A 23,298-nucleotide genomic window follows, 5' to 3' on the forward strand; every position below is an offset into this window, starting at 1 on the left:
CAGCAGCTGCCCTTTCAAGGACAACCTTTGCCAGAGCTATGGCTGACCCAAGGCCATTCCAGCAGGTGCAAGTGGAGGAGTGGGGAATCAAACCCAGTTCTCCCAGATAAGAGTCTGTGCACTTAACCACTACACCAAACTGTCTTTAAGATTTGGAGTACCACAAGGTTTTCAGGTCTGTTCAGTGACATACTGGTCAGGATTTGCTATGCTTAAAACTTCAAACACTCTTCTCATATTCAATTTAATTTTAAATCTTTCACTATTCCAAAGAAGTTTTTATGTATGCACTTCCCTCTCCAAGAATTACAGGCTTGGATTAAAAAAAAATTCTCCTAAAATCTAGTTGGGTAATTTCACTTATAATTTCCATGGTTTTTATGTAGTATACTGAAAAAGAGAGGTAAGGAAGGAGGACAAGAAGCTGTCATATAGTAAGTCAGACTATTGACTCATCCCAGTCAACATTGTCTACTCTGATATGCAACATCTTTGGTCTCAGGAAAAGAAAACTATTTTCCAGCATCTGCTACCACTAAGCCACATCACATCCAACATAAGCAAGACTTCAGTATGGATTTTAACATAGCTGATTTCTAGATCATGGAGTAGTGAGATCTGAAGTCTAACCATGATTTCTGCTGGCAGAAGACAATTCTACCAGCAGAAAAGGAAGGTAGTTTTGGCTTACTTCTCTCTTCCACTGTATAACCCCACTTCACTGCCTATGGTGTTTGCAGAGTCCTCCAGGGGCATCATTTTGAGGGGCAGAGAAGGCTTCCATGGAAGATATAGGAGGAAGAGTTTACTTTCATGAGCATTATTCTGCTTGTGCTATACAGGATCCACTCCTAAGTGCTTTGCTTGTGCTACTGGGTAGAAGAAGAAGAATAATTGCAGATTTATATCCCGCCCTTCTCCCTGAATCAGAGACTCAGAGCGGCTTACAATCTCCTATGTCTTCTCCCCTCACAACAGACACCCTGTGAGGTGGGTGGGGCTGGAGAGGGCTCTCACAGCAGCTGCCCTTTCAAGGACAACCTCTGCCAGAGCTATGGCTGACCCAAGGCCATTCCAGCAGGTGCAAGTGGAGGAGTGGGGAATCAAACCTGGTTCTCCCAGATAAGAGTCCGCACACTTAACCACTACACCAAACTGGCTCTCCCCCAAACTGGCTCACAACAGGGGACGTGTCTTGAAGGCTAGGCATAGAAGTGCAATGTCTTCTGTTAAGAAAACATTGTGTGCATGAATTTATAATACTGAATTTATTATACTACTAGGAATAAGTCCCATTGTGAAGAAAAATACAATAGACTCTCGAAAGAGGCTCTCCCTTGCTATCTTCCCATCCACCCAAGGCAGCCATTTTCTGTAGGGGAATGAATCTGACCTCAACCTTCCATCTCCTCCCCCGCTCCCTGTAACCTTTACCTAGGAAAAGTACAGTCTTTCTCCACAATGTGAACCAAAGCAGCTTACATCGTTCTCCTCTCTCCCTTTTGATCTGCACAATAACCCTTTGAAGTAGGTTAGGCTGAAAGTCTGTGGCTGGTCTGAAATCACAGTGTGGACCAAAGCAGGAAGGAAGTAACCTCAGCAAGGTGTAATGACACAGAGTCCATCCTACAAAGCAGCCATTTTCTCCAGGGGAGCTGATCCCTACCATCTGGAGAGCAGTTGTAATTCTGAGTGATCTCCAGCCCTCTCCTGAAGACTGGAATAATGGTTACCCAGGAGGAAATGTCATAGAACAGGGTCAGGCAATTACTACGCCATAGCTCAACCATATCTTCAAGAACTTCCCACTCTTACTCCTGAGCAAAGCAAGACATCATTAAAACCTGTCCCCTCATCAGTGTGGGTGGTATTAGAAGCTGTGTCAGAGTTTTCCCCTGTTATGCTTGCTTTGCTGACCCTTCATTAACCCAAATCATAATGGAGAGAAATGGAATCCACCAGCTGAGATGCCTAAGAGAACAGTTCTAACAGTACTGCTGTTACTGTTATTTATGCAATTAATTAATGGAGTGGAGGAATTGAACATGAGCTTCAGGACCTGGATTACTGGATATTCCTACTTACTGCTGTGGTCTCTGTTTTGTCTCCTGCTTTTTCCCCATTCTTGGGAAAATAATAATAATAATATGCCAGACATTGTCCCCTTTCAGTTGAGGGTAAAGACAGTGCATTAGCAGCAAGATCAGGTCTCTGAGTTGTGAGCAATTGGTGAGCAAGCCTAACCCAGAATCTTTTACAGTGTCCCAGGATAAAGATTATGACTTACCCTCCTGTGCTAGACAAGGAAACTGCATTGGATGATGTGTTTAATCACTCTGCATTTTGATCATGGTTACTGATGGAACACATGCTGAATCCCACGTTACTAGTTCAAGGCCCATCATGGGCTTCTGCTAAAGTACAGCTGGATCCAACCAGCAAAAACATGGATGGATACTGCATTGCCTTCCACCCAGCAACTCCTTCTGACCACTAGACATAAATTTGCGTGGCACAGCAGTGGGACCTGTATAGATTAATAGCTATGTGGATTGGGGGATGTTGCATCAGGGAGGGAATGAAATCACCATCTCCTCTGTCACTGCAACTCTGCTGATAGAAGAGATAAGAAGCACATTGTTTGTTTGTTTGTTCACGTCTATTTATTCACATTCACATTTTTATTCATTTTTTTCTGACTCATTCAAAGGGTCTTGCAGCAACTTACAACATTAAAACCATATATTAAAGTAAAAAAAACCATAAGAACAAATAACAAATATTAAATATTAACATTAAAATATTAAACTATTAAAATATGTGGATAGCAGCAAACCACTAATAAAAACAACCCAAACATGTGGATTACCCTCCAAAGGTCAACCTAAACAGTTCAGCCTTGCATGCTCTATGAAAAGTCTGGCAGGGCATGGGTGTCATCTGAGATTGCATTCCACAGTATAGGGGCCACAACTGAGAAAGCCATTCACTTAGTGACAGCTAATCAAGCCATCCTGGGGCCGGGCACCTACAAAAGGGCCCTAGATGATGAATGAAGGGAGCATAAGTGGTTGTAACTGGGGAGGTGGACCTGTAGATATGAGGGTCCCAGACCATTAAGGGCTTCATTTTATTTATTTATTTATTTATTTATTTATTTATTTATTTTATTCGATTTATATCCCGCCCTACCCCACCAATACCTTGGATTGGATCTGAAGATTAAGTGATAGCCAGTGCAGTTTACACAGAACTGGAGTAATATGAGCTCACCATGATGTCAGCAACCTGGGAGCTGCATTCTGGACCACTTGCAGCCTCTGAAGCATTTTCAAGTGTAGCCCTACGTAGAGGAGGAGGATTGGATTTATACCCCACCCTTAACTTGGAGTCTCAGAGCAGCTTACGATTTCCTTCCTGTCCTCTCCCCACAACAGACCTCCTGTGAGGTAGGTGGGGCTGAGAGAGCTCTCAAATAACTGCTCTTGAGAGCACAGTTTTGAGAGAACCATGGCTTGCCCGAGGTCACCCAGCAGCTGCATGTGGAGGAGTGGGGAATCAAACCTGGTTCTCTGAGATCGCAGTTGCCACTCTTAACCACTACACCAAACCAGCTCTCCAGTATGTGCCAATGTGGCAACAGACTGTTGTATGGGGTAATGTTGCAAGATCATCCGACTCAGACAAATAAGGAGCCAGCTGGCAGGCCTGACATAGGAGAAAAAACACCAGCTGTGATGCCATGGACATTTATTTATCCAGTGATAGCACATTTTTACCCCCTTCCTCCTGGCAGCCCTCCAACCAGTATGGGAACCTACTTTCTGGGGCTCAGAAGGGACTGCAGGAACTCAGAGGAAAATGACAAAGATTCGTAGTTCTTATAGGAAGGATCCAACCCATAGTCACCACAAATAAAGTTTTAAAAATATATATGTAATGCAATCCTAGATGACTCTGGAGGTCCCTTCCAACTCTATGATTCGTATTTCAGGATATTACTCAGCAAGTTTGTGGAACAGAGAAGTATATACAAACCATTCTTCCAACACAATTATGCTTCAAATACACACACAGAATGTATGCAAATGTTATGTGGGAGATGTCTTTCCTATTCTTATTCTATGCGGGAAGTGCAGAAAGGGTTAATTTTCTCCTCTTGCCTAACTTGTGGGCTTGCTGTCCATTTTCCTGCTGGTTATTAGATTCTTCACGGCTATTAGGTTTGTTTGAATAAGCTCTTTGTGCAGTAGAGTTTTCCCACGTCCCTTCACTTGCTGGGCAGTCGCGTGTCCTAAGTCAGAGAGGATCCATAGACATGAATACTTAAAAGAACTTGTGTTTTTGAGAGGCAGACATCTGCCTTGGAGGGAATTTGCTAACATCTGCCATACTTTTTGCTGTATTCAAGATCTCTTTCTTTCCATCTTAAAAAGTGCAGGAACAGATGTTTAAAGTTGTTTTCTTTTTAAATAGTGTGAAATGTAGACAAATACTGCAAGTGGAGCTGGGGGGGAGCTACAGCAGTGACCCCCCCCCTCCCCATTGCATTGGGAAAACCAAAAAGAAAGGGATAGCTTTGTCTGTAAAGGGAATTTACCTTTTCACTGAAATCTGGCACCAGGCAATGTAAAAATAAGCAAGCAAATCACAAAGTACTTCCTTGAATGATGCACTGACCTATTTGCATTTGTGTGCTTATTTCCCATTCAGTCCCCAACACAGATGTCATACTTTGCCTGAATGACGAACTATTCTGCAGTCTTCCAAGTTTCTACAGTAGTTTGAAAGCAAACAGAACAAGGAATTGTCTCCAGATAAAGCCAGCCATTGCTCTGTGTTGTATGAGTGAACCTTTTCATGAATGACCACACAGGAAACGTATGTCATACCACCAAAAAGCTTTTGCTCATGTAATAGACACAAATATTATACTTGGATGTAAAAGGAAAAGGATATAGACATCAGGAAGGGTACAGGAAGTGCTGTAGTGGCTGACACTGTGGGACTGAAGTCCCCCCATCAGACAAACTCAGTAGCTCAGTCCCACCTATAGTTGCCATACCCCAGGTGGGCCCTGGAGATCTCCTGGAGTTACAATTGATCTCTAGACTACACAGAACAGTTCCTCTGGAGAAAGTGGTGACTTTGGAGGGTGGACTCCATGGCACTACACCCTGCTGAGGTCTGTCCCCTCCTCTAGCTCTTTGGGTCCCACTAGGGAGAAAAGCGAGATGCAGATAAATAAAATAATTTTAAAATTAAAAAAAACTCCATCCTTCCCTGGCTCAACTACCAAATCTCTAGGAATTTCCCAACCCAGAGAAGGGAACACTTGGCCCGCCATCATACTCAGATTTAAATGTGGTTGGTCTTAAAGGGGCCACTGGACTCAAACGTAGTTCTACAGCTTCATACCAACACAGCTATCCCCCTGAATTTATCTTTTATTATCTGTATGCTAACATGCTATTCACAGGTCTTACCAACTGCTTTAATCAGTGCTGGGCCAAGGGTGTGTGGTGCCCAAGGCAGACACCCCCTCCGCCACACGCCGCGCAGTGCTGCAATGCAGCACCATGCTCTGTTGCACCCCCCATGCGCTGCGCACCTGCCACCCACGCCTCCTTTCCCTTCCCTTCCTTTCCATCACCCCCCCGCCCAATCACGCCGCAAGCCACGCTGCAGCCAGCAGGGCCCAGGCAGCACGCTGTGATCACGGGGTGGGGGGAGGCAACAGGAAGGAAGGGAAGGGAAAGGAGAGGCAGACAGTGGCAGTAGCGGCTGCAGCAGGCTGGTGGAGGAGGCACGGACAGGCGGCATGCTGGGGAGGGTGAAGGGAAGGGAAAGGAGGAGTGGCTGGCTGTAGCAGGCTGGTGGAGGAGGCACGGGCAGCGGGTGGCGCGCTAGAGGGGGTGCAAAGGGAAGGAGTGGGCGGGCACTGCGCCTGGGGGGTGACAGGAAGGGAAAGGAGGGTTCCACGGTGACTGCAGTGGCGGCAGAGGGAAGAGGCAGGCAAACTAGGCGCTTGCCTGGGGTACCGGGGGGGGGAGCCCAATTTGGCACCCCCACCCTCCCGGTGCCCTAGGCAACCGCTTAGTTTGCCTAGTGGGTGAGCCGGCCCTGATTTTATTCCAAACTTAGCTATACTTATCACTCAGTTACTTACGTATCTTGACTCTAATTAGCCCTTCCTGGCAATTAACCCCTCCTGCCTCTACTGATATGTAATGGTTGAGGAAATCTTGTTTCAATGTATCTGAAGAAGTGTGCATGTACATGAAAATGTATACCCAGAATTAAACTTTGTTGGTCTTAAAGGTGCCATTGAACTCAATACAGATGATAATATCTTACAGGTTTACAAGCTTACTAAGATTATGTGTGTGAAGTGGTTATATTAACGTTATTCAAAAAATTATTTAGCATCTTCAGGAAGCCAAAGAGAGCCAGTGTTGTGTAGTGGACAGAATGTCAAACAAAGATCAGCCATGAAAGTTCACTGGGTGACCTGGGACCAGTCATACACTCTACCTCACAGAGTTTGGTGTATAAAATGGAGGACAGGGGTTGATGTAAGCTACTTTGGGTCCTCATTGGGGGAAAAGGCAGGATATAACTGAACTACATACAGGCACTCACACATACATGCATGCCTAAATAAGAAGCACTTCTGTTCCTTCCCAAAGAGGTCTGTGCGGGTGTTGCTTTTAATATTTATTAGTTATTTGGGTAGTACACTATGTAGCAGGTGAACACAGGTGACTAGCTTACCATGTGTTAGGGCTTTTGCCCATATGGATTCAGGGTTGGTATGTCCCAGTAGGCCAGGTAGGGGCCCATCTAGGATGCTACCTGGCCTCAGGGGTGGGCCGTGGGTGCCCATCCCTTTGCACAGCTGTTAGCCCTAGTGCCTCTTCCCTGCTGCCGTGGTGCTCACCCTTGCCACCTGCCTCTCCACTGTCGTCTGCCTTGCCACCTACCTGCAGGCAGCAGGGTTGGGGGGAAGGGGCACAGGCAGTGTGGTGGTGGGTGCACTCAGAGGTGCTTAGAGCCAGGCTCTGAGTGCCTCCAAGCACATGCATTGCCCCGCCGACCCCACTCAGCCTTCCCAGAAGCACAGACCTGAGAAGGCTTAGTGGGGGTGGCATGGCAGTGGGTGTGCTTAAAGGCACTTGGTGCCACACCACCTGCTGCCACAGCACTCACCCTCACTGCCACAGGTGCAGAGGCAGGAGTGGGGTGAGGGTTGGGGGCCTAGGGTGTAGGGTTGCCACGTCCAATTCCGGGGACTTCAGACTATAGAGGTCAATTCCCCTGGAGGAACCATACACTTGTCCTAGAGTGGTTACAGAGAGTGGATCTTCCATTTCTTCTGTGGTATACTACAAAACTAGGAAAAACCCATAAAGATATTAAAGGCTAGAGGCTGGGTGGGGAATTGAGAGAAGGATGGGATACTGTTAGTTGTTATCCACCCATAGGTCTGCAGATTAGATTTTTCTGGTTAACAGTGAGAATACCCAGATAATATTTAGAGGAAAATTTTTAAGGGAATATTAATTAACAGTTTTAATTTTGGTGAGAGGAAGTGACTTCCCATGAAGGTGAAGACTTTGAGGAGCTCATTTTTGATCTGGATGTGACATTACAGGATGGGACTTCATATCCCCTCCCCAAACTCTGCCCTCTCCAAGCACTCTGCCCCTCCTCCAAGCTCCCAGAGTTCTTCAAGCTGGAGTTGGTAACCTTAGGGATGGACAAACAAAGTCATCTTGTTCGGATGTTACCTTGTTATCATTTTATGGTTTTAAGAATTTTTTTTGTTTTGTTTTAGTTGACTTATTATAAGATGTTTCTATGTAGTAACCTACCCTGAGCCTGCTTGCAGGAAGGGCAGGATAGAAATAAATAAAATTAACTCTAGCTATAACTAGACATTCTTAAAATAGGAGCATGAGGTATGCATTAGATTGATAATCCTTTCTATGCTGTATTTTCCTGACACGTGTTACCCTCACAGGGCTTCATTTTGACTTAATAGGGAAAGAATACTAAGTACCAAGCCATTGGAGGGGAGTTCAGTGTATGTCAGGGAAATTTTGAGGGAAGAAAGAAGTAGTCATCCCCCCTGTGCTGCTTTCCTGAAACATCTGCCCCCTCTTACTATGCCTATTAACATAATTGGAAGAGACAAAAAATGGAGTCAACAGATTTCTAATTTCTCCTTTAGTTGCACCTTGATGGAAGCTTGTCAGTTTGGAAGTCGGTCATATTAGCTGAAATATATATATAAAGAGAAAGAGAGAATGCACAGCTGACACTCTCTCTAGCTTTCATGTTCTCATCTCAACAGTACACTATAGGCCTGTAGCCAGGAATTTAATGGTGAGGGAGCAATTATGCACCTGGGGGGGCAGGTACTACTGGCAGTTCCCCATCATCCTAAACCTTGAGACTCATTGAGTTGGGCCTCATGATGTCATAAATGAGACTCTAGCAATGTCACAGGATGGGACCTAGTGATATCACGCTGAATAGCTATTAATAGTTGTACGTCCACATACCCCTAGGTTGGCAAACACATTCTATTTGTGTGTAATACCAATTACATAGCTGTGAAGATATGGACTATTTACCACACTAAAAATAAAAAAACATGGGAAATGGAAATTCATTATGTGCTAAATGTAAAATTAAGTTAAACTGTTGGTGCCAGTTATTGTCTTTCATCTCCAGTTTATATATTCAGTACCTATTACTAGCAGGCATGAAAAACCAATATATGTGCAATATGGCACAGCATCTGTTACCCAGTTAATTAGGATACCCATGTTCGTCTCTTAGGAAATGGTTCACCACATAAGACTATGGGGCAGGAGTCAAACCTGTACTGGGAGAGGGGGGGGGAAGGAGGTAGCAATTAATCAGTGCCTTCATTACTAAAATTTGACATCCTTAAGTTACACTTTCCTGCAAATCATTTCCTTCAACCAAGAAATCCATCCTCACATACTAGATAGGTATGGTTCCTGTGTAGCGAGAGGCAAGCACTCTGCACATATGCAGAGTATATTCAGTGTTGACATTCAATGGATGAATTATTCTTCTGCAGATTTATATAGATCTTCCCCAAAACCTTGTTTTTCTATTGTGAGAGTGATATGTCTTAAGATTCCATGGATATATGTCTCCTGAGCTCTTTAGTCTTATGTAATGAAGAACTTTTTCTGTTATGGAAGATTTTGGAGTTTAAACCTCCTTTATTCCTAATATTGGATGCCTCAAGGTGTAGGTGTGGACAGGACCTTATTCATTGGTGAATAAAGGGCATTCTGTCCATGCTCAGAGGCCTGGATTCCTACAAGCAAGTTAAAGTAAATTATAGCAAGGTCATTTGCAATTAATAGTTATAAATAGATAGCAGGTTAAGTGAAATGAGGCATTTATTTTTCTGCTCCCACTTCCAAGCTATGATCTTGGCCACTGTTGGGGTAAAAATACAAAGAAGGCCATCCCCCTCCCCCCCCAAAAAAATCTGCCCCAAATGTTCTACCCAGTATTCTCAGTTATCATTGTGGATGTTAAAGAAGAAAGAAACAGACAAGAAATAAACACAGGGAAAAAAGGTAATAGGACACAGCTGAAGAAAATGAATTAGCTAAGGAATGGGTTAACTTGCTAAGGCCCAGCTGTTTTTTTTTTTTGGGCTGCCCAACCCCCATTATTTCCAGGCAATCTACTTACATGTTTCTTACATTGAGACGTATGAAGCTTTCTTATACTGCATCAGACCATGGGTTCATCACAGTCTGTATCGTCTACTCTGGCTGATAGAGGTTCTCTGGGATTTCAAGCAGAGGTCTTTCACATCACCTACTATATATAATTGGCGATACCAGGGATTGTAAGCTACTTTGGGTCCCCACTGGGGAAAAAGGCAGGATATAACTGAACTTCATACACGCACTCATACATACATACATGCATTCATAAATAAGAAACACTTCTACTCCTTCCCAAAGAGGTCTGTGCAGGTGTAGCTTTTAATATTAATTGGGAATTTGGTGAAGTAAGGTATCAGGTGAACTATGTATCAGGTGAATAATGACCAGCTTACCGTGTACTAGGGCTTTTGCCCATATGGATTCAGGGCCAGTGCATCCCAGTAGGCTAGGTAGGGGCCCGCCTAGGGTGCTACTTGGCCTCAGGAGCAGCCAGAGGTGCCCCTTCCCGTGTGTGCCCTGCCACCTCTGGTGCTCCTTTCCCATCGCTATGGTGCTTGCCCTTGCCACCCACTTCACCACCCTTCTCCGCCTCACCTCCTACCTGTGGGCAGGTAGTGGGGGCAGCAGGAAAGGGGCATCAGGGGGGGCGGGGCAGGGCAACCCAGTGGTGGGTGTGCTTGGAGACAAGGAGATGCTCTGTCACTGAGCCGCAGTCCCTTCGCATAGTCTTGTATCTTCTCCCCAAAGAGGGCCAGAGACCTTTTAAAATTAATTTGGGACTTCAGAGGTAGGATGTGACATACTGGGAGGCATATTGTTCCCAAGTGTCCCCTGGTTATGGCCCTGGTAACTGAACTGTTTTTTCCAAAGTTGTTACAGTCTGAAACCGTGCATATCATACATATTTAAGCCAGTATGAAATCAATTCAACTGCCATGCAATCCTAGAAAGGACTCTGGGAAACCTTTAATGAAGATTGCTGCTAGAGATCTGCAGTCATAGACTTAAAATTACCAAGTTTTCTTCATTGAGATTTGCAACAGTCAAGTTAGGTTTTAAACATTCAGTAGATGTACCAAAAAGAATTAATGTTGTCAGTCAGTCAGTATGGCATACACTCAACAGCTCTCCCCCCTCCCAGCATTAAATAAAACAAAAAGGTCCTGAGAAGTTCCAGCTCACACATGGAAACCCACAGACCACATGCCTTTAAAACTTATCTCATGGTGGCTAGAAAGCCATCATGTGCAGCCTCTGTAGACTGTTCATAGTAGGAATGTGTTGCATAACTGCTGGGCCCACTCTGGACTAAGGCTCAATTTATGACAGACACTTATTATATCTGCAAAGTAAACTTTATCCCAAGTACACTGCCATTTGAATGTGTCAAGAAGCCAGCCTTTTCTGTAATGGCACCCACCCTATGAAACTTCCTTTCTGGTAGGGTTGCCAGGTCTGTGTTGGAAAATACCTGGAGACTTTGGGAGTGGAGCTGGGAGATGGTGGGGTTTGGGGAGGGGAGGGGCCTCATCATGGTACAATGCCCAGGGCTGATGTGTGGGAGTAGGCCAAGTAGTCTTCAGACTAACACAGGCAAATTAAAAGAGAAAAAGGTGGAGTTTTCCTCTATCCCATAAACAGGTCCCTATCAAAAAACAACTGAAACTATTCCAAAACAAGCACAGAGACTGTTCTCTCTCTCTCACACACACACACACACATACACGTGGCTCTGCTGCTGGCCCCTCCCAATGCAACTTTCACTCCTTGTTCAAATTTAAAGGCACACATGCACATTTTAAAACACAAGGTGTTTGCAGGCTTCTAAACCTGCAGTGATCTAAAAACACAAGGTGGCTGTGGGTAGCTGGAGCCTGGAAAACTGGGAGTTTCCCCCCTGGGGAACAGGGGATTGGAAAGCCTATGAAGATCAGTTGTAGAAGTGGGGGATTCCCTAGGCCTCACCTGGAGCCTAGCAACCCTATTGGCTATGCCTATCCAATTAGCACTGAGAGGCTCTCTGGAAGGCCAGCATAAACAACAGGGAAATATACGGATGTGTTTTTACAAGGAATTGTTTATCTGTTTAATCAAGGAAGTTACAGACTAGCTTTGTGTATGGTTTTGTAGGGTCTTTTGTACTTTTTAAATTAAAGGATGTCAGTTATCTTTTATGATTAGCCATCATTTAAGGACCGCTCTTGGCTAACTGGCAGGATAGAACTTTTAAAATGAATGTATGTATAAACAAAACAACATGCAATACAAGCAAGAGGAAAGCACAGGGCGAGGACATGATAACTGTATATTATATAGATATTCTCAAAAAAAAAAAAAAAAGCCAAACCCACTGGGAAGGGCATGTTCTTGGCCACCTGGGAGTAAAAGATTGCATAGGGAAGGAGAATAAAAGGCCACCACAGAGTCAGTCACTCTCCTGCAAGCATTTCTATTCCCCACACCAGAAAGATCCTGTGTGTATGATGTGGTAAGGTTTAAGAACAGGGCATGAGGTGTTTACAGAGAGGTCAGCAAAGTATGTCCAACAGTATGGCAATCAAGAAGTGTGTCTGCTGGGGAGGAAAGTTTGAAAGGATCCTCTCTCTGGCTGTATCCATCCTTTGTTGTTCCATGGACCTGACCCCCACACCCTCCAAATGCCACAGGATCTGTGGGAATTCCCTGCCTATTGTGTACAAGAGTTCTTGGCCTCTGCCCTGCCTCTGACCTTTGATTTGTCAGTTTCATAATGTGGAGAAAGAGGATAAGAGATCAGATTAAGTACAGAAGCAGGAGTGAGAAGGCCTTGGCAGCAATCTTGGGAACTGACACAATGTCAGCAATTAAAAACCCACTCATGAAGATGAGAAATAATAACTCTGTTTGGGAACAGTATGGGAGTGAGGGTCAGTTGACAAGATAGTGTGCTGGTTAGGGTCGGTCATGGAACATGGATTTTGGAAGAGTCATGGAATGTGTTCATCACAGACTGATGTTCTCTGGTGACATAATTTAAAGAAACCATGTGGAGAATCCAATGTGGTGAAAATGGATAATATGTATGGAATGGAGAAAATTCTCATGAAGAGGATCCCTTTGAATTTTTAGAAAATCCCTGTTCTCTGATGCAGGCAAGTCAAGAGGTTGTTCTTTGGGCATTTACAGAAATGCTCTGGGATTTCTTTGTATAGCCTCCTCTTATGGTGCCACCGCCATAACAAAAATAAGCCTTTTCATAGCCTTCTCTCTGGTGCTGACCATATTTATTTATTCACATAATTATAAAGTAAACAAATTCTTTTCAGAAAGTGGGAAGACATAATTTTCACACTGGAAGGGGCATGTGGGTGATGCCCTCAACCAAATCCTGACTGATCTCCTTATCACTTCTGCCTCCAAACTGCTTCCAAAGTGAGCTAGTCTGGGAGATGAGTGACAGAGAATAGGGAGGGAAGGTGGCATGGTATGGCTTGATCTCATCAGATGTTGGAAGCTAAGCAGGGTTGGTACTTGGAAGGGAGGCCACTGAGGAAGGCAATGGCAAACCACCTCTGCTTCTCATATGCCTTGATAGCCCCTTGCTGGGGTTGCCATCTGCTGACTGCAACATGACAGCACTTTACACATATAAGGAAGTAAGGTATATGTGAGCCCAGTGGGTCTCGCACAGTAGCCTAGCACTCCAGTCAGCCAGCCAGGGTGTCCTGCAATTCTATCAACAGGTTGACAGGGTTGCATTGCAGCTCATCACCCCCCAAAGAGGAAATGAGCCAATGAGAGGAGAACTCAGGGGCCTGGATGAAGAGGGTACAAGACCTCCAGTAGAAAGACAGGCCTTGTCACTGCCCAGGAGAGGGGGAAAGAGGCCTTCAAATGTAAGGTTTGGGGAACCTACTGCAAGAGAATCGTTGTAGGACACTGTACTGAAAGATCTGCCCTGGCTGCCTGCCTATCTGAACAGAATGCAAGTGCTGGTTCTTACTATTAAGGCCCTAAATGGCCTGAAGCTGAGGTTCTTAAAGGACTGCCTCCTTCTGCACTGTCCAGTCAGACATTAAGATTCTCTTCTGAGCTTTGCTCTTGGTGCTCAGCCTGCAGAGCTGAGAAAAGTGGAGATCAGAGACAGGGCTTTTTCAGTAGTTGCACCTTGCCTATGGCATGCTCTCCTCCATGAGGCTTGCCTGGCACATACCTTACTCCCTTTTGTACCTGGTAGAATGTCTTGTCTGACAAGGTCAGGAAGATTCCCTTACTTGTCATTTAACAGAATGTGTAAACCAGAATGGTTCAGGAGGGTTTTGTTTACAGCAACAAAGGTGCAGTTAAAGTAGTTAGCATTTGTGGAATGTAAGGTAGTCTGGATTGTGATGTATTATGCTGTTTTTAGCCTTGTCCTCACATTTTGTGATCCAGCTTTAACCCAGCTTCATTACTGCTGACTGTAATATGTCGTCTTACTGCATTATTTATAATAATAATAATAAATTTTATTTGTATCCCGCCCTCCCCGCCTCGGCAGGCTCAGGGCGGCTAACAACATTTCTTAATAACATACAGTAATAATAAAACCTTTAAATTTAACAATATAAAACAATATAAAACATTATTTAACAACATTAAAAACCAGTCAATACAATTAGATAGTTTAGTCTGACAGTGCTGGTGATGTTTGACGCTGGTTCTGCCAGTTTATACACAGCGGTCTAGGTTTTTAAGCTGCATTGGCGGATCCTTATTAACAGCCTTCTTTAGCAGTCTGAGTAAGCAAGTTTAAAAAGGGTGGTCTTGCAGGCCCTGCGGAACTGGTCAAGGTTCCGCAGGGCCCGCACCTCCTCAGGGAGTTGGTTCCATAGGGCAGGGGCTGTGGTTGAAAAGGCCCGTGCTCTGATATTTTGATGTTTAATCTCTTTCGGCCCAGGGATAGCCATTAGATTTATCCAGTATTGTTGCTTTATTAGTGCATTCCCTAATTTTGGTGGATCAGTGTATTGTAGTGTTCTTACAGCATTGGATTTAGTTGTAATCTGCCATGAGTTCAGAGAGAAAGTTGGACTATAAATGAACTTGTCTCCCATTGGGGAGAAGGACAGAGTATAAATGAAGTAAATAAACATCATTAATAAACTCAAAAGCAATAAATCTTGTATATAATTATACTTATTGGTAGATAAACCAAGCCCTGACCTGGATAGCCCAAGCTAGCCCAATCTCACTAGATCATGGAAGCTAAGCAGGGTCAGCCCTGGCTAGTATTTGGATGGGAGACCACCAAGGAATACCAGGGTTGTGACGATGTGGAGACAGGTAATGGCAAACTGCCTCTGAAAGTCTCTTGCCTTGAAAGCCCTCTGGGGTCACCATAAGACTGTCATACCCTGATGAAAATAGAAGGGGGGAAAAAGACCAAGAACAGCCATATAGGCTAGATGAAATTGAGACACTGTCTGTCCCCCAGACATCCAGCAAACAAAAAGGTGTTAAAGATGAGGTTCATCCAAGGTGCAAATTCTGCCAACTAAACCACTGAAAAAAAGGTTCACAAACAGGTGCAGCTGAGGTTCCACTGGGGGAACCAGTATTTGAATATTACTAAGGTCTGAGCACTATGAAAGGTATAATACTGGATATCTTTTACTTCTTAATGCATGACAGGGTGGAAGAAGAAGAAAAGTGGGAGAGATGAGTTGTGAAGATGAAAAGTATCATTTTGCACACGAAGAAAACAACACCACTAACCCCAACAGCCCAAGTCTGTGTCAATGGATTCCAGCCTATTGTTTCTCCCTGGGAATCCATGCCAATTGAGCAAGGAGCCATGTAACCTTTAGTGAGTGCTCTCATTTTATGCCTCCTCCTTAACAAAAGATTTCTGCCAAGCAAAGCTTTGTAGAGGCTGGACATCTGTCGCTCTTTGGGAGCTCTCTGTGTTTGTGTGTGCCCGATTTGGCCATTCAAAAGTAGTGACCTGTCAGCCTTGATTGATGGCCACAAGCCTCTGGTCTCAACCCCTCCTGTGGGAAAAGAGGGCCAGCCAAGGAGTGCTCTCATTCACATGCTAATATCAGGCTATAAATGCAAGCAGAGCACAGCACTCATGTAAGAGAAAGCCCCTAGCAGGCAAGGGGAGCGGCCAGCTGCCAAAGGCCTTCCCCCTCTTTCTCCCTTAAGCCTTGGGGCAGGCGAGGTGGATTGCAATGACTGCTACAACTGTGGCCAGCGGTGGCGGCAGCAGCAGTGTACAGAGACTTTCCAACACCAAAGAGGAAAGGAAGGTATGTTACATTTTGTACATGGCTTGTGTCAATGTGGTTACTTCTAATAAAAGATATTGCAAAGATTTCCTTGTTGTTTGGTATACAAGTGCCAAGCATTTGCTAGCTGACTATAATCTGAGGGAATAAAACTTTTAAGTTTTTAGGAGTTTTACATTCAGGCAGATTCCGTTTGGCCCTGACCTGGATAGAACAGACTAGCCTGATCTCGTCAGATCTTAGAAGCTAAGCAGGGTCAGTCTTGGTCAGTATTTGAATGGGAGACTACCAAGGAAGCCCAGGGGGCACTACACAGAGGCCGGCAATGGCAAACCACCTCTGTGTCTCTTTCTTTGAAAACCCTACAAGGCTGCCATAAGTCAGCTGCAACTTGACAGCAATAAAAAAAAAATTAGTCTGCTTCACTGAGAAGTAATCTGGCAAATGACCCTTGTGGAGTGACTCAACAGCAGGCATTGTTTAAACTGGCTGACATCTGGTTGCATATAGAGCAGCTGGAACAAAACCCAGAGTATAAAATTTAACTCATATACAAGATCTGATTGTTTGTATGTTCTGAATTCATTTGTCAAAACGTATCTAGATGTACTTCACATTTTCTAAAAAATGGATTGTGATTAAAATGAAATATATATATTTCGTCAGCAGTGAAAAGCCTTGTAACATTTGATTTGTGGAATTCATAAGTTACCTATCATAGTTTCCATCGCAATTGTGGAAAAAATACAGGTGCAAAAAGTTTCAAGAAGAATGGACTGAAATAAGCAGGTTGAGATCTTCTAAGTAATTATTAAACACAGAGCACAAGATACAGAAGGTGATGGGAAAGTGCATCACATAACAATCAATGTTGAGGGGAGTTTTTGGAAGATGGCTGTACAGATGAACTCTGGGTAGAATTGTCCTTGCATTTGTACTTCCGCCTTTGTGACTAGGCTGTTTGGACTATTCTTTGTTGCTAGATGAGGATGTGTATTTGGAGAGAGACACTCAGGTACCTGTATTTGAAATAGAAATGCTCTGTAAAGGCAGTGTTAATATGGTCACTGCACAGGTGAAAATTATAGAGCAGTGCTATCACATATTGGCACAGCATCAATGAACTACTTGCTATCACATGGGAAATAAATCTACTTTTCAGAAACAAGACCCATATTGTTTCCTAAAAAAGACCTACATATCCCCAAAATATGAGCACAACCACACACTTCTAACATACTTGAAGCAGAACAACATCTAACATTCTTCCATTAATCATTGCAGTTAAGAAAACCTTTGATTGAACGAAAACGAAGGGAAAGGATTAACAATTGTTTGGACCAGCTCAAAGAGACAGTTGTTGGAGCCTTTCGGCTGGATGTAAGTACAGAATTTTAACATACTTCTATTCTCAATCTTTACCCATGGACCAGCCTCATTTTATTTTTTCATTTTTTTCAGTCCAGCTTCTTTAAAAAAAAAAAAAATTCCTGATCCATTTTGTTGTTTCCTTTTTAACCAGCAATCTAAACTTGAAAAAGCTGATATCCTTGAAATGACAGTCAAGCATCTCCAGAATATCCAAAACAGCAAAATTATAGGTGAGTAGAACCATGGAGTAGAGCCCCGTGGCACAGAGTGCTAAAGCTGCAGTACTGCAGTCCTAAGCTCTGCTCATGACCTGAGTTCGATTGTGTAAGAAGCTGGGTTCAGGTAGCCGGCTCAAGATTGACTCAGCCTTCCACCCTTCTGAGGTCGGTAAAATGAGTACTCAGCTTGCTTGGGAGAAAGTGTAGATGACTGGGGAAGGCAATGGCAAAACCATCCTGTTAAAAAAAGTCTGCTGTGAAAACGTTGTGAAAGTAACGTCACCCCAAAGTCGGAAATGACTGATGCTTGCACAGGGGACTACTATGGTATATGCAGCTACCCCTTTTTTGTGCCTGGAATGTTTATACAAATCTGAAGAACTGTATTCAACAAAATGGGAAAAGCCATTCAAAGACTAGTACAAGAAAGAACCTCCCTTTCCTCTAACACGGTGTTTCACAGCCATGCTGGTGTAAAATGATAATGGCGAAAATTCAGTTAACCACAGATACAGAAGAGTGGGAAATTCCTGGAGATTTGGGAGATGTACCTGAGGAGGGTGGAGTGTTTCAGGAGAGAAGGCAACTTAGCAGGGTGTGATAGCACGCTAGGACTTCTGTTTCTTCTGGATGTTATGGTACACCATAGATTCTGCCCTATGAAGTTTGTACCTTTCAGAGAAACAAACTGATCTCTGTGCTCTAGGAGATCTCCAGGTTCCACCTAGAGGTTGGCAACCCTATATTGCATTTCATGCTCAATAAAAAGGTAATATAGGGATGGTCTGGAAAGCTGATCATTGAAGAATATTTAAATATCTTAACTGAAAATGGCAAGTGCATCACATTTTCCAAGTATTCCTGATGCAAAAAATACAGGGAAAAATAAAATATCCATTACCCTGTGCAGTTGTGTGTGGTAGTTGTGTGTCTCATAGTCATACTATTCTGTGACTATTTTTAGCTTTTTTCTTAAAATCTTTGAGAAGCTGACAGCTCACTTGTATCACTGGAACACACAATTACCCTAAATGTGCTTCATCATGGGGATTTGTGAATTTGTTAATGTTTTGTCGTTGTTTTGTGTAGTTATTTTAACATGATCCCTTAAGGGACAAGCCTTTGCTTTAGTTGCACTTCACTTATTTATTATGTTGATTGCTGTGGCTGGTTATGGCCTAGCAGGACCCAGAATATTCCTCACCTATTTTCTAATAAAGTTCTGTTCTGTTCTGGTACGTGGTGCTGTGGAGGTATTACATAGTGGAGTAGTTCGGCAGACCTCCCTTAGAAAGGTGTCCCTGTTCACCTGTCATGCGTGAACTGGTTTTCTATTGTAGTCTTTGAATGGAAGCTTCTCAGATTACAGAGTGAATGCTGAGAAACCTTTCCGACTGACATCAGAATAAGTCTGATGGTTGCGTTCACATATTTTTGAAAAGGGGAAGATATTCTTCCAGTTTACATCAAACTTCTGCAGTTCATACATACATACAGTGTCAGCCCACACCAGTCTCTCAGTTGTTTCTGCAAGTCTGTGCTGAAGATGGTATGGTCCTACTTGACAGCTCTTAATATGAGTTCATTTCTCTGCTTTGCAAAGTACTTGTCTTGTCCATATTCAGTTTCAGTTTTTGAGTACAATTGCAAAGCTCCAGAATGGATGTACCCCTGTTGATACATGATATTAACTTTTAAAGGATGAGTGATGTGGTCCACTTTTCATTGAAACCTCTGGGAGTGTTACTGTTGATTCCCAAGAAAGATTTACTATAGCCCTTATATTTTAAAGATTCATATTCTGTTACTGAGATGCAGCATGAATCAACATTTAATGAAACCAAACCATCCTTATCAAAAAGCATTTCCCCCCTGATATAAATCTCAGTGCTACATGGAAAGTAATTTTGGTGCTGAAAGAATGTAGTAGAGTAAAGGTTGAGCCTCATTGAACCTGTGGGCACAACAATCAGGTGGTCAGGCAATAGGCTGGCCCCACTGTCCAACTGATTGGCAGTAGGTTGAGGTGGGAGGAGCTTGTTCCACACAGAGCTGGCTAGGAAAAGGTCCTGCTCATTTTCCTCAAATGCACGTGTAGGTGCCAAAAACCTTTCCACTAGGTGTATGGGTGGCCCATGGGTGCCACAATGGAGAAAGTATAGCAGTCTCATTAGCCAGTAGTAGCCATGGGCATTTTCAGAGGTGATCTCTGTAGTTTACACTGCAGAGGGAAATCACATTTAAATTGGTTGGTTTGTTTTTTTAGCAGCCACAGCTAAAATGAACATAGCCCCAAAACTAAATATAGTGAGCCTAACTATTTTTAAAAGGTTGACTAAATATATGAGCTTAGGTAATGTTAACATTATAAAGCACTGTAAAAACAGGAAACCTTTCAATACCACAGTGCTGCTGGAACCCAGCGGTACTATCCCATCAGTATTGTTGGAACCCAGTGCGCAATTACCACCTTTATTGATCCCCCCCCCCCCGTATGGCCTCAATACAGTTCTGGCTGGCTTGGCATCAGGGGGTTTGGCCTAATATGCAAATGAGGTCTTGTTGGGCCCAGTGTGAAACAATGGTGATGTCAGGGGGAGTGGCCTAATATGCAAATGTGTTCCTGCTGGACTTTTTCTACAAAAAAAGCCCTGTGTTGATATATTACTGATTGTTGATATATTACTGATAATTCTTAAGTGACTGAAACCTGTCTCTTGTTCTCATCCAGCAGATTCCAAATTGGGCTTGGAAGCTCAGCAACGATACAGCACTGGATACATTCAATGTATGCATGAGGTCCACAATCTCCTCCTGACCTGTGAATGGATGGACAAGACCCTTGGAGCACGGTTGTTGAACCACCTGCTGAAATCTTTGCCCAGATCTAGTGAGGAAACTTGCAAGGCAGACTTGAGATCTGCCACCCCTGGGAGTAGCAAGGGGAATACAACAGGGTCCAGTCAGGCTCAAATTCAGTTCTGCCTTGTTGAAGAGAAACAGGGGATGAAAAAGCCATTTCAGCTACAACTGCCCTCACGTTGTAGTCAGCGCAAGTTGTCATCTCCAAGTCATTTTGCATATAATGGTGCTAGCATTGGGTCGCTTGACATGTGGAGACCATGGTAAAAATGTCTTGGAGAAACCTTGCCTCTAATCTTAGACCCTCTTATATGTATCTTATAGATATGCCTCTTTAAAACACTTTTTGGAGCAAATTTGCTCCTGTAGGTGTACTAAAGACCAGGGTACTTCAAGCCGGAGTAAACTTCTGTGTAGCCTGCATTGTAGAAGGCTGCTATTATTTTGTATTTATTGAATGCATCTAAATTATTTTATAGAATCTTCTCTTGAGCTCTTTAGATTACATGACTTAAATAATGTTCTTTTTTGTATGTTATTAAAAGAATTAACAACTGATTAATAAAAAACAGAAATAACATTTGGCTTGATTTATCCAGCTACATTTATAAAAATTCCTCTACAAATCAACTTTTTTTCAAACAGGAGACAGTACGGTCGTTTTCGCACTCACCTCCAGCCGGCGCGACCCCCCTCTTCACCGCGCAGAATCTGCGCGGATTTCGCACTAAATGCCGCGGAGCAGCCTTTTGCGCCGGAAACTCCCGTCGCAAAAGCCGCTCAAACAGGAACTGCTTTTTGGCGGTTTATGTTTGAGCGGCTTTTGTGACGGGAGTTTCCGGCGCAAAAGGCTGCTTCGCGGCATTTAGTGCGAAATCCGCGCAGATCCTGCGCGGTGAAGAGGGGGGTCGCGCCGGCTGGAGGTGAGTGCAAAAACGACCTATGAGATAATCACTGTTGCTCCAGTGCAAATGACTGGGGGTAGGGAAGCAAGCTTTATGTGCAGGATTGCATACACAAACACACATAGCGTGGGATCACGCTAGGAATTTGCAGTGGTGGTCTCTTGGCTTTAAAAAGCTGCCACAGAAAGGGACACACTGCTGCAATCAGACTGCACCTAACACAGGCACACACACTCAGAAGAGCACTCAGACTGCTTCTATGTGTGCAGGGCACATGCATGGTGCAGCCCTGCCATTCAGATGGCCCAGAAATACACCATGCAGGTGCTTCAATGATTTGCCACTGGGAAGTACTGGTGGCTATTTAATGCAGTGTTGAGCCATCAGAAGATGAGGTAGGGACGAGTGAGATTCAGGGGGCACATGTGCGCATGTGAACACACCTGTAAAATCCGGAGGTGAGGAGTGGCTATGGTGGGGGAAAACTCCCATCTGATCACAATCATAGACCAAGATGCCTCCAGGCAAAAAATCTACAGGGTCTGCCTTGGTTTTCTAACAATACGAAGTTATTGGGGACTGCTGTATTAATTAACAGTGGCAATCTTCTTAAATAATGCCCCTGAAAAAAAATTCAAGGTAAGAGACAGATATCCCAAGAATACCCCTACCTACAAGAATAGTGAAAATCCTCCAAACTTAGGTTGTTTTCCCACTGACCTCACTCCGGAGCGATGTCCCTCTTCACCGCGCAGCGTCTGCGCGGATTTCGCACCAACTGTTCCGCAGAACTTGGAAGAGCCACAAAGTCCCGTGGCTTTTGCGTCGCAAATGTAAACTGGTTTTTGGCAGTTTACATTTGCGACGCAAAAGCTGCGGGACTTTGCGGCTCTTCCGGGTTCTGCGGAGCAGTTGGTGCAAAATCCGCACAGATGCTGCGCGGTGAAGAGGGACGTCGCTCCGGAGTAAGGTCAGTGCGAAAACGACCTTAGTATCACACATTTGGTTGCTATGGTTTTCTAAGTGGAAAGCAATTAGAAGTTCTTTTTGGTTAAACTAAAGAGAAAAGAGAGAGAATTCCTTAAACACTCTACATAATTAATAAAGTGTGTATTTCCCACCCCTGCCAAATTGCTGTCTAATTATGCACATTGATTTGTTTGATGAAGGTTTGAAAAGACTGAATGTAACCATCTTTATTTTTAGCACTTCTGTGTGAAACCCTTCCCTTTTTATCCTCATCTCTTGAAAAGCCATCAGGAATTATACATACCACCAAGATGACAGCTGCAGGGGAGCTCCCTTCTAGAGAACAGTACACTTAAATGGTAACCACTATGGCTTATTTAGTGACTGAACAGGAGAACTGGTTGGTAAAAACTCACTAGCCATCTGAGTTGGTTGCTGGAAACCTGCTCATGACACTGAAATTGCTATCAGATATGGTGTTGCCATTGTTGTACATGGTGCCACAGATGTATGCAATGTTCTCTTGAGCATAGCTGTACAGTTCTAAAGAGAAATGTAATGAGACCACAGTGTGGGAAGGGTGTACAGGAAGTTTGGGGTAGGGCTTAAGGAAGGCAGGTATTGGTGGGTTTTCAGTTTTTTTTTTCAGAACAGATTTTTATTAACAGATTTTCAGTTTACAATAAATACAACACTGTAATCTATCACCTCAAATAATGCAGCCCTAGTGAAAATAGAATTAATTTTTAAAAAAAAAAACAAGAAAAAAGAAAAAGTAATTCATAAAATAGAGAACCAAGGAGCAGTCATACAATTATACTGAAGAGCATCTAGTGAAAATACATTCTTTTGACTGATTCTACTGTAGGAATGTACAAAGAACTGCCCCAATATTGTACTAAGAAATCCAGTTAATCAAACTTAACTATTTAGGGCTCACAGTTTTTTGTATTCAGACCAGAGGAGAGAAAATGAGCCCAGAACATATTAGAAA

General features: G+C 43.6%; 1 protein-coding gene across 2 annotated transcripts; it reads left to right on the forward strand.

Annotated features, from left to right (window-relative positions):
- The first annotated feature begins 15,819 nt into the window (after window positions 1-15,819).
- On the forward strand, window positions 15,820-20,999 carry HES6 (hes family bHLH transcription factor 6). Of its 2 annotated transcripts, none has more exons than XM_060240877.1 (4): window positions 15,820-16,000; window positions 17,264-17,359; window positions 17,502-17,580; window positions 20,303-20,999. In XM_060240877.1, the coding sequence occupies exons 1-4, from the start codon at window positions 15,923-15,925 to the stop codon at window positions 20,695-20,697; spliced, it is 648 nt and encodes a 215-aa protein (XP_060096860.1). In that variant the 5' UTR covers window positions 15,820-15,922; the 3' UTR covers window positions 20,698-20,999. The 2 variants fall into 2 exon arrangements, with proteins under 2 accessions (XP_060096860.1, XP_060096859.1); XM_060240876.1 differs by having other exon boundaries at window positions 15,821-16,000; window positions 20,300-20,999.
- Window positions 21,000-23,298: the final 2,299 nt, after the last annotated feature.

This window comes from Heteronotia binoei, chromosome 6, assembly GCF_032191835.1.
Source record: "Heteronotia binoei isolate CCM8104 ecotype False Entrance Well chromosome 6, APGP_CSIRO_Hbin_v1, whole genome shotgun sequence".
Taxonomy (NCBI): Eukaryota; Metazoa; Chordata; class Lepidosauria; order Squamata; family Gekkonidae; genus Heteronotia; species Heteronotia binoei.

What these genes read in the sequence shown, in the direction of transcription:
- HES6 (XM_060240876.1), top strand. Translation starts at nt 15,923, where the DNA reads ATGACTGCTACAACTGTGGCCAGCGGTGGCGGCAGCAGCAGTGTACAG. An exon ending in ACACCAAAGAGGAAAGGAAG is followed by an intron (nt 16,001 to 17,263) that starts GTATGTTACATT and finishes TAATCATTGCAG; the next exon opens with TTAAGAAAACCTTTGATTGA. An exon ending in TTGGAGCCTTTCGGCTGGAT is followed by an intron (nt 17,360 to 17,501) that starts GTAAGTACAGAA and finishes CTTTTTAACCAG; the next exon opens with CAATCTAAACTTGAAAAAGC.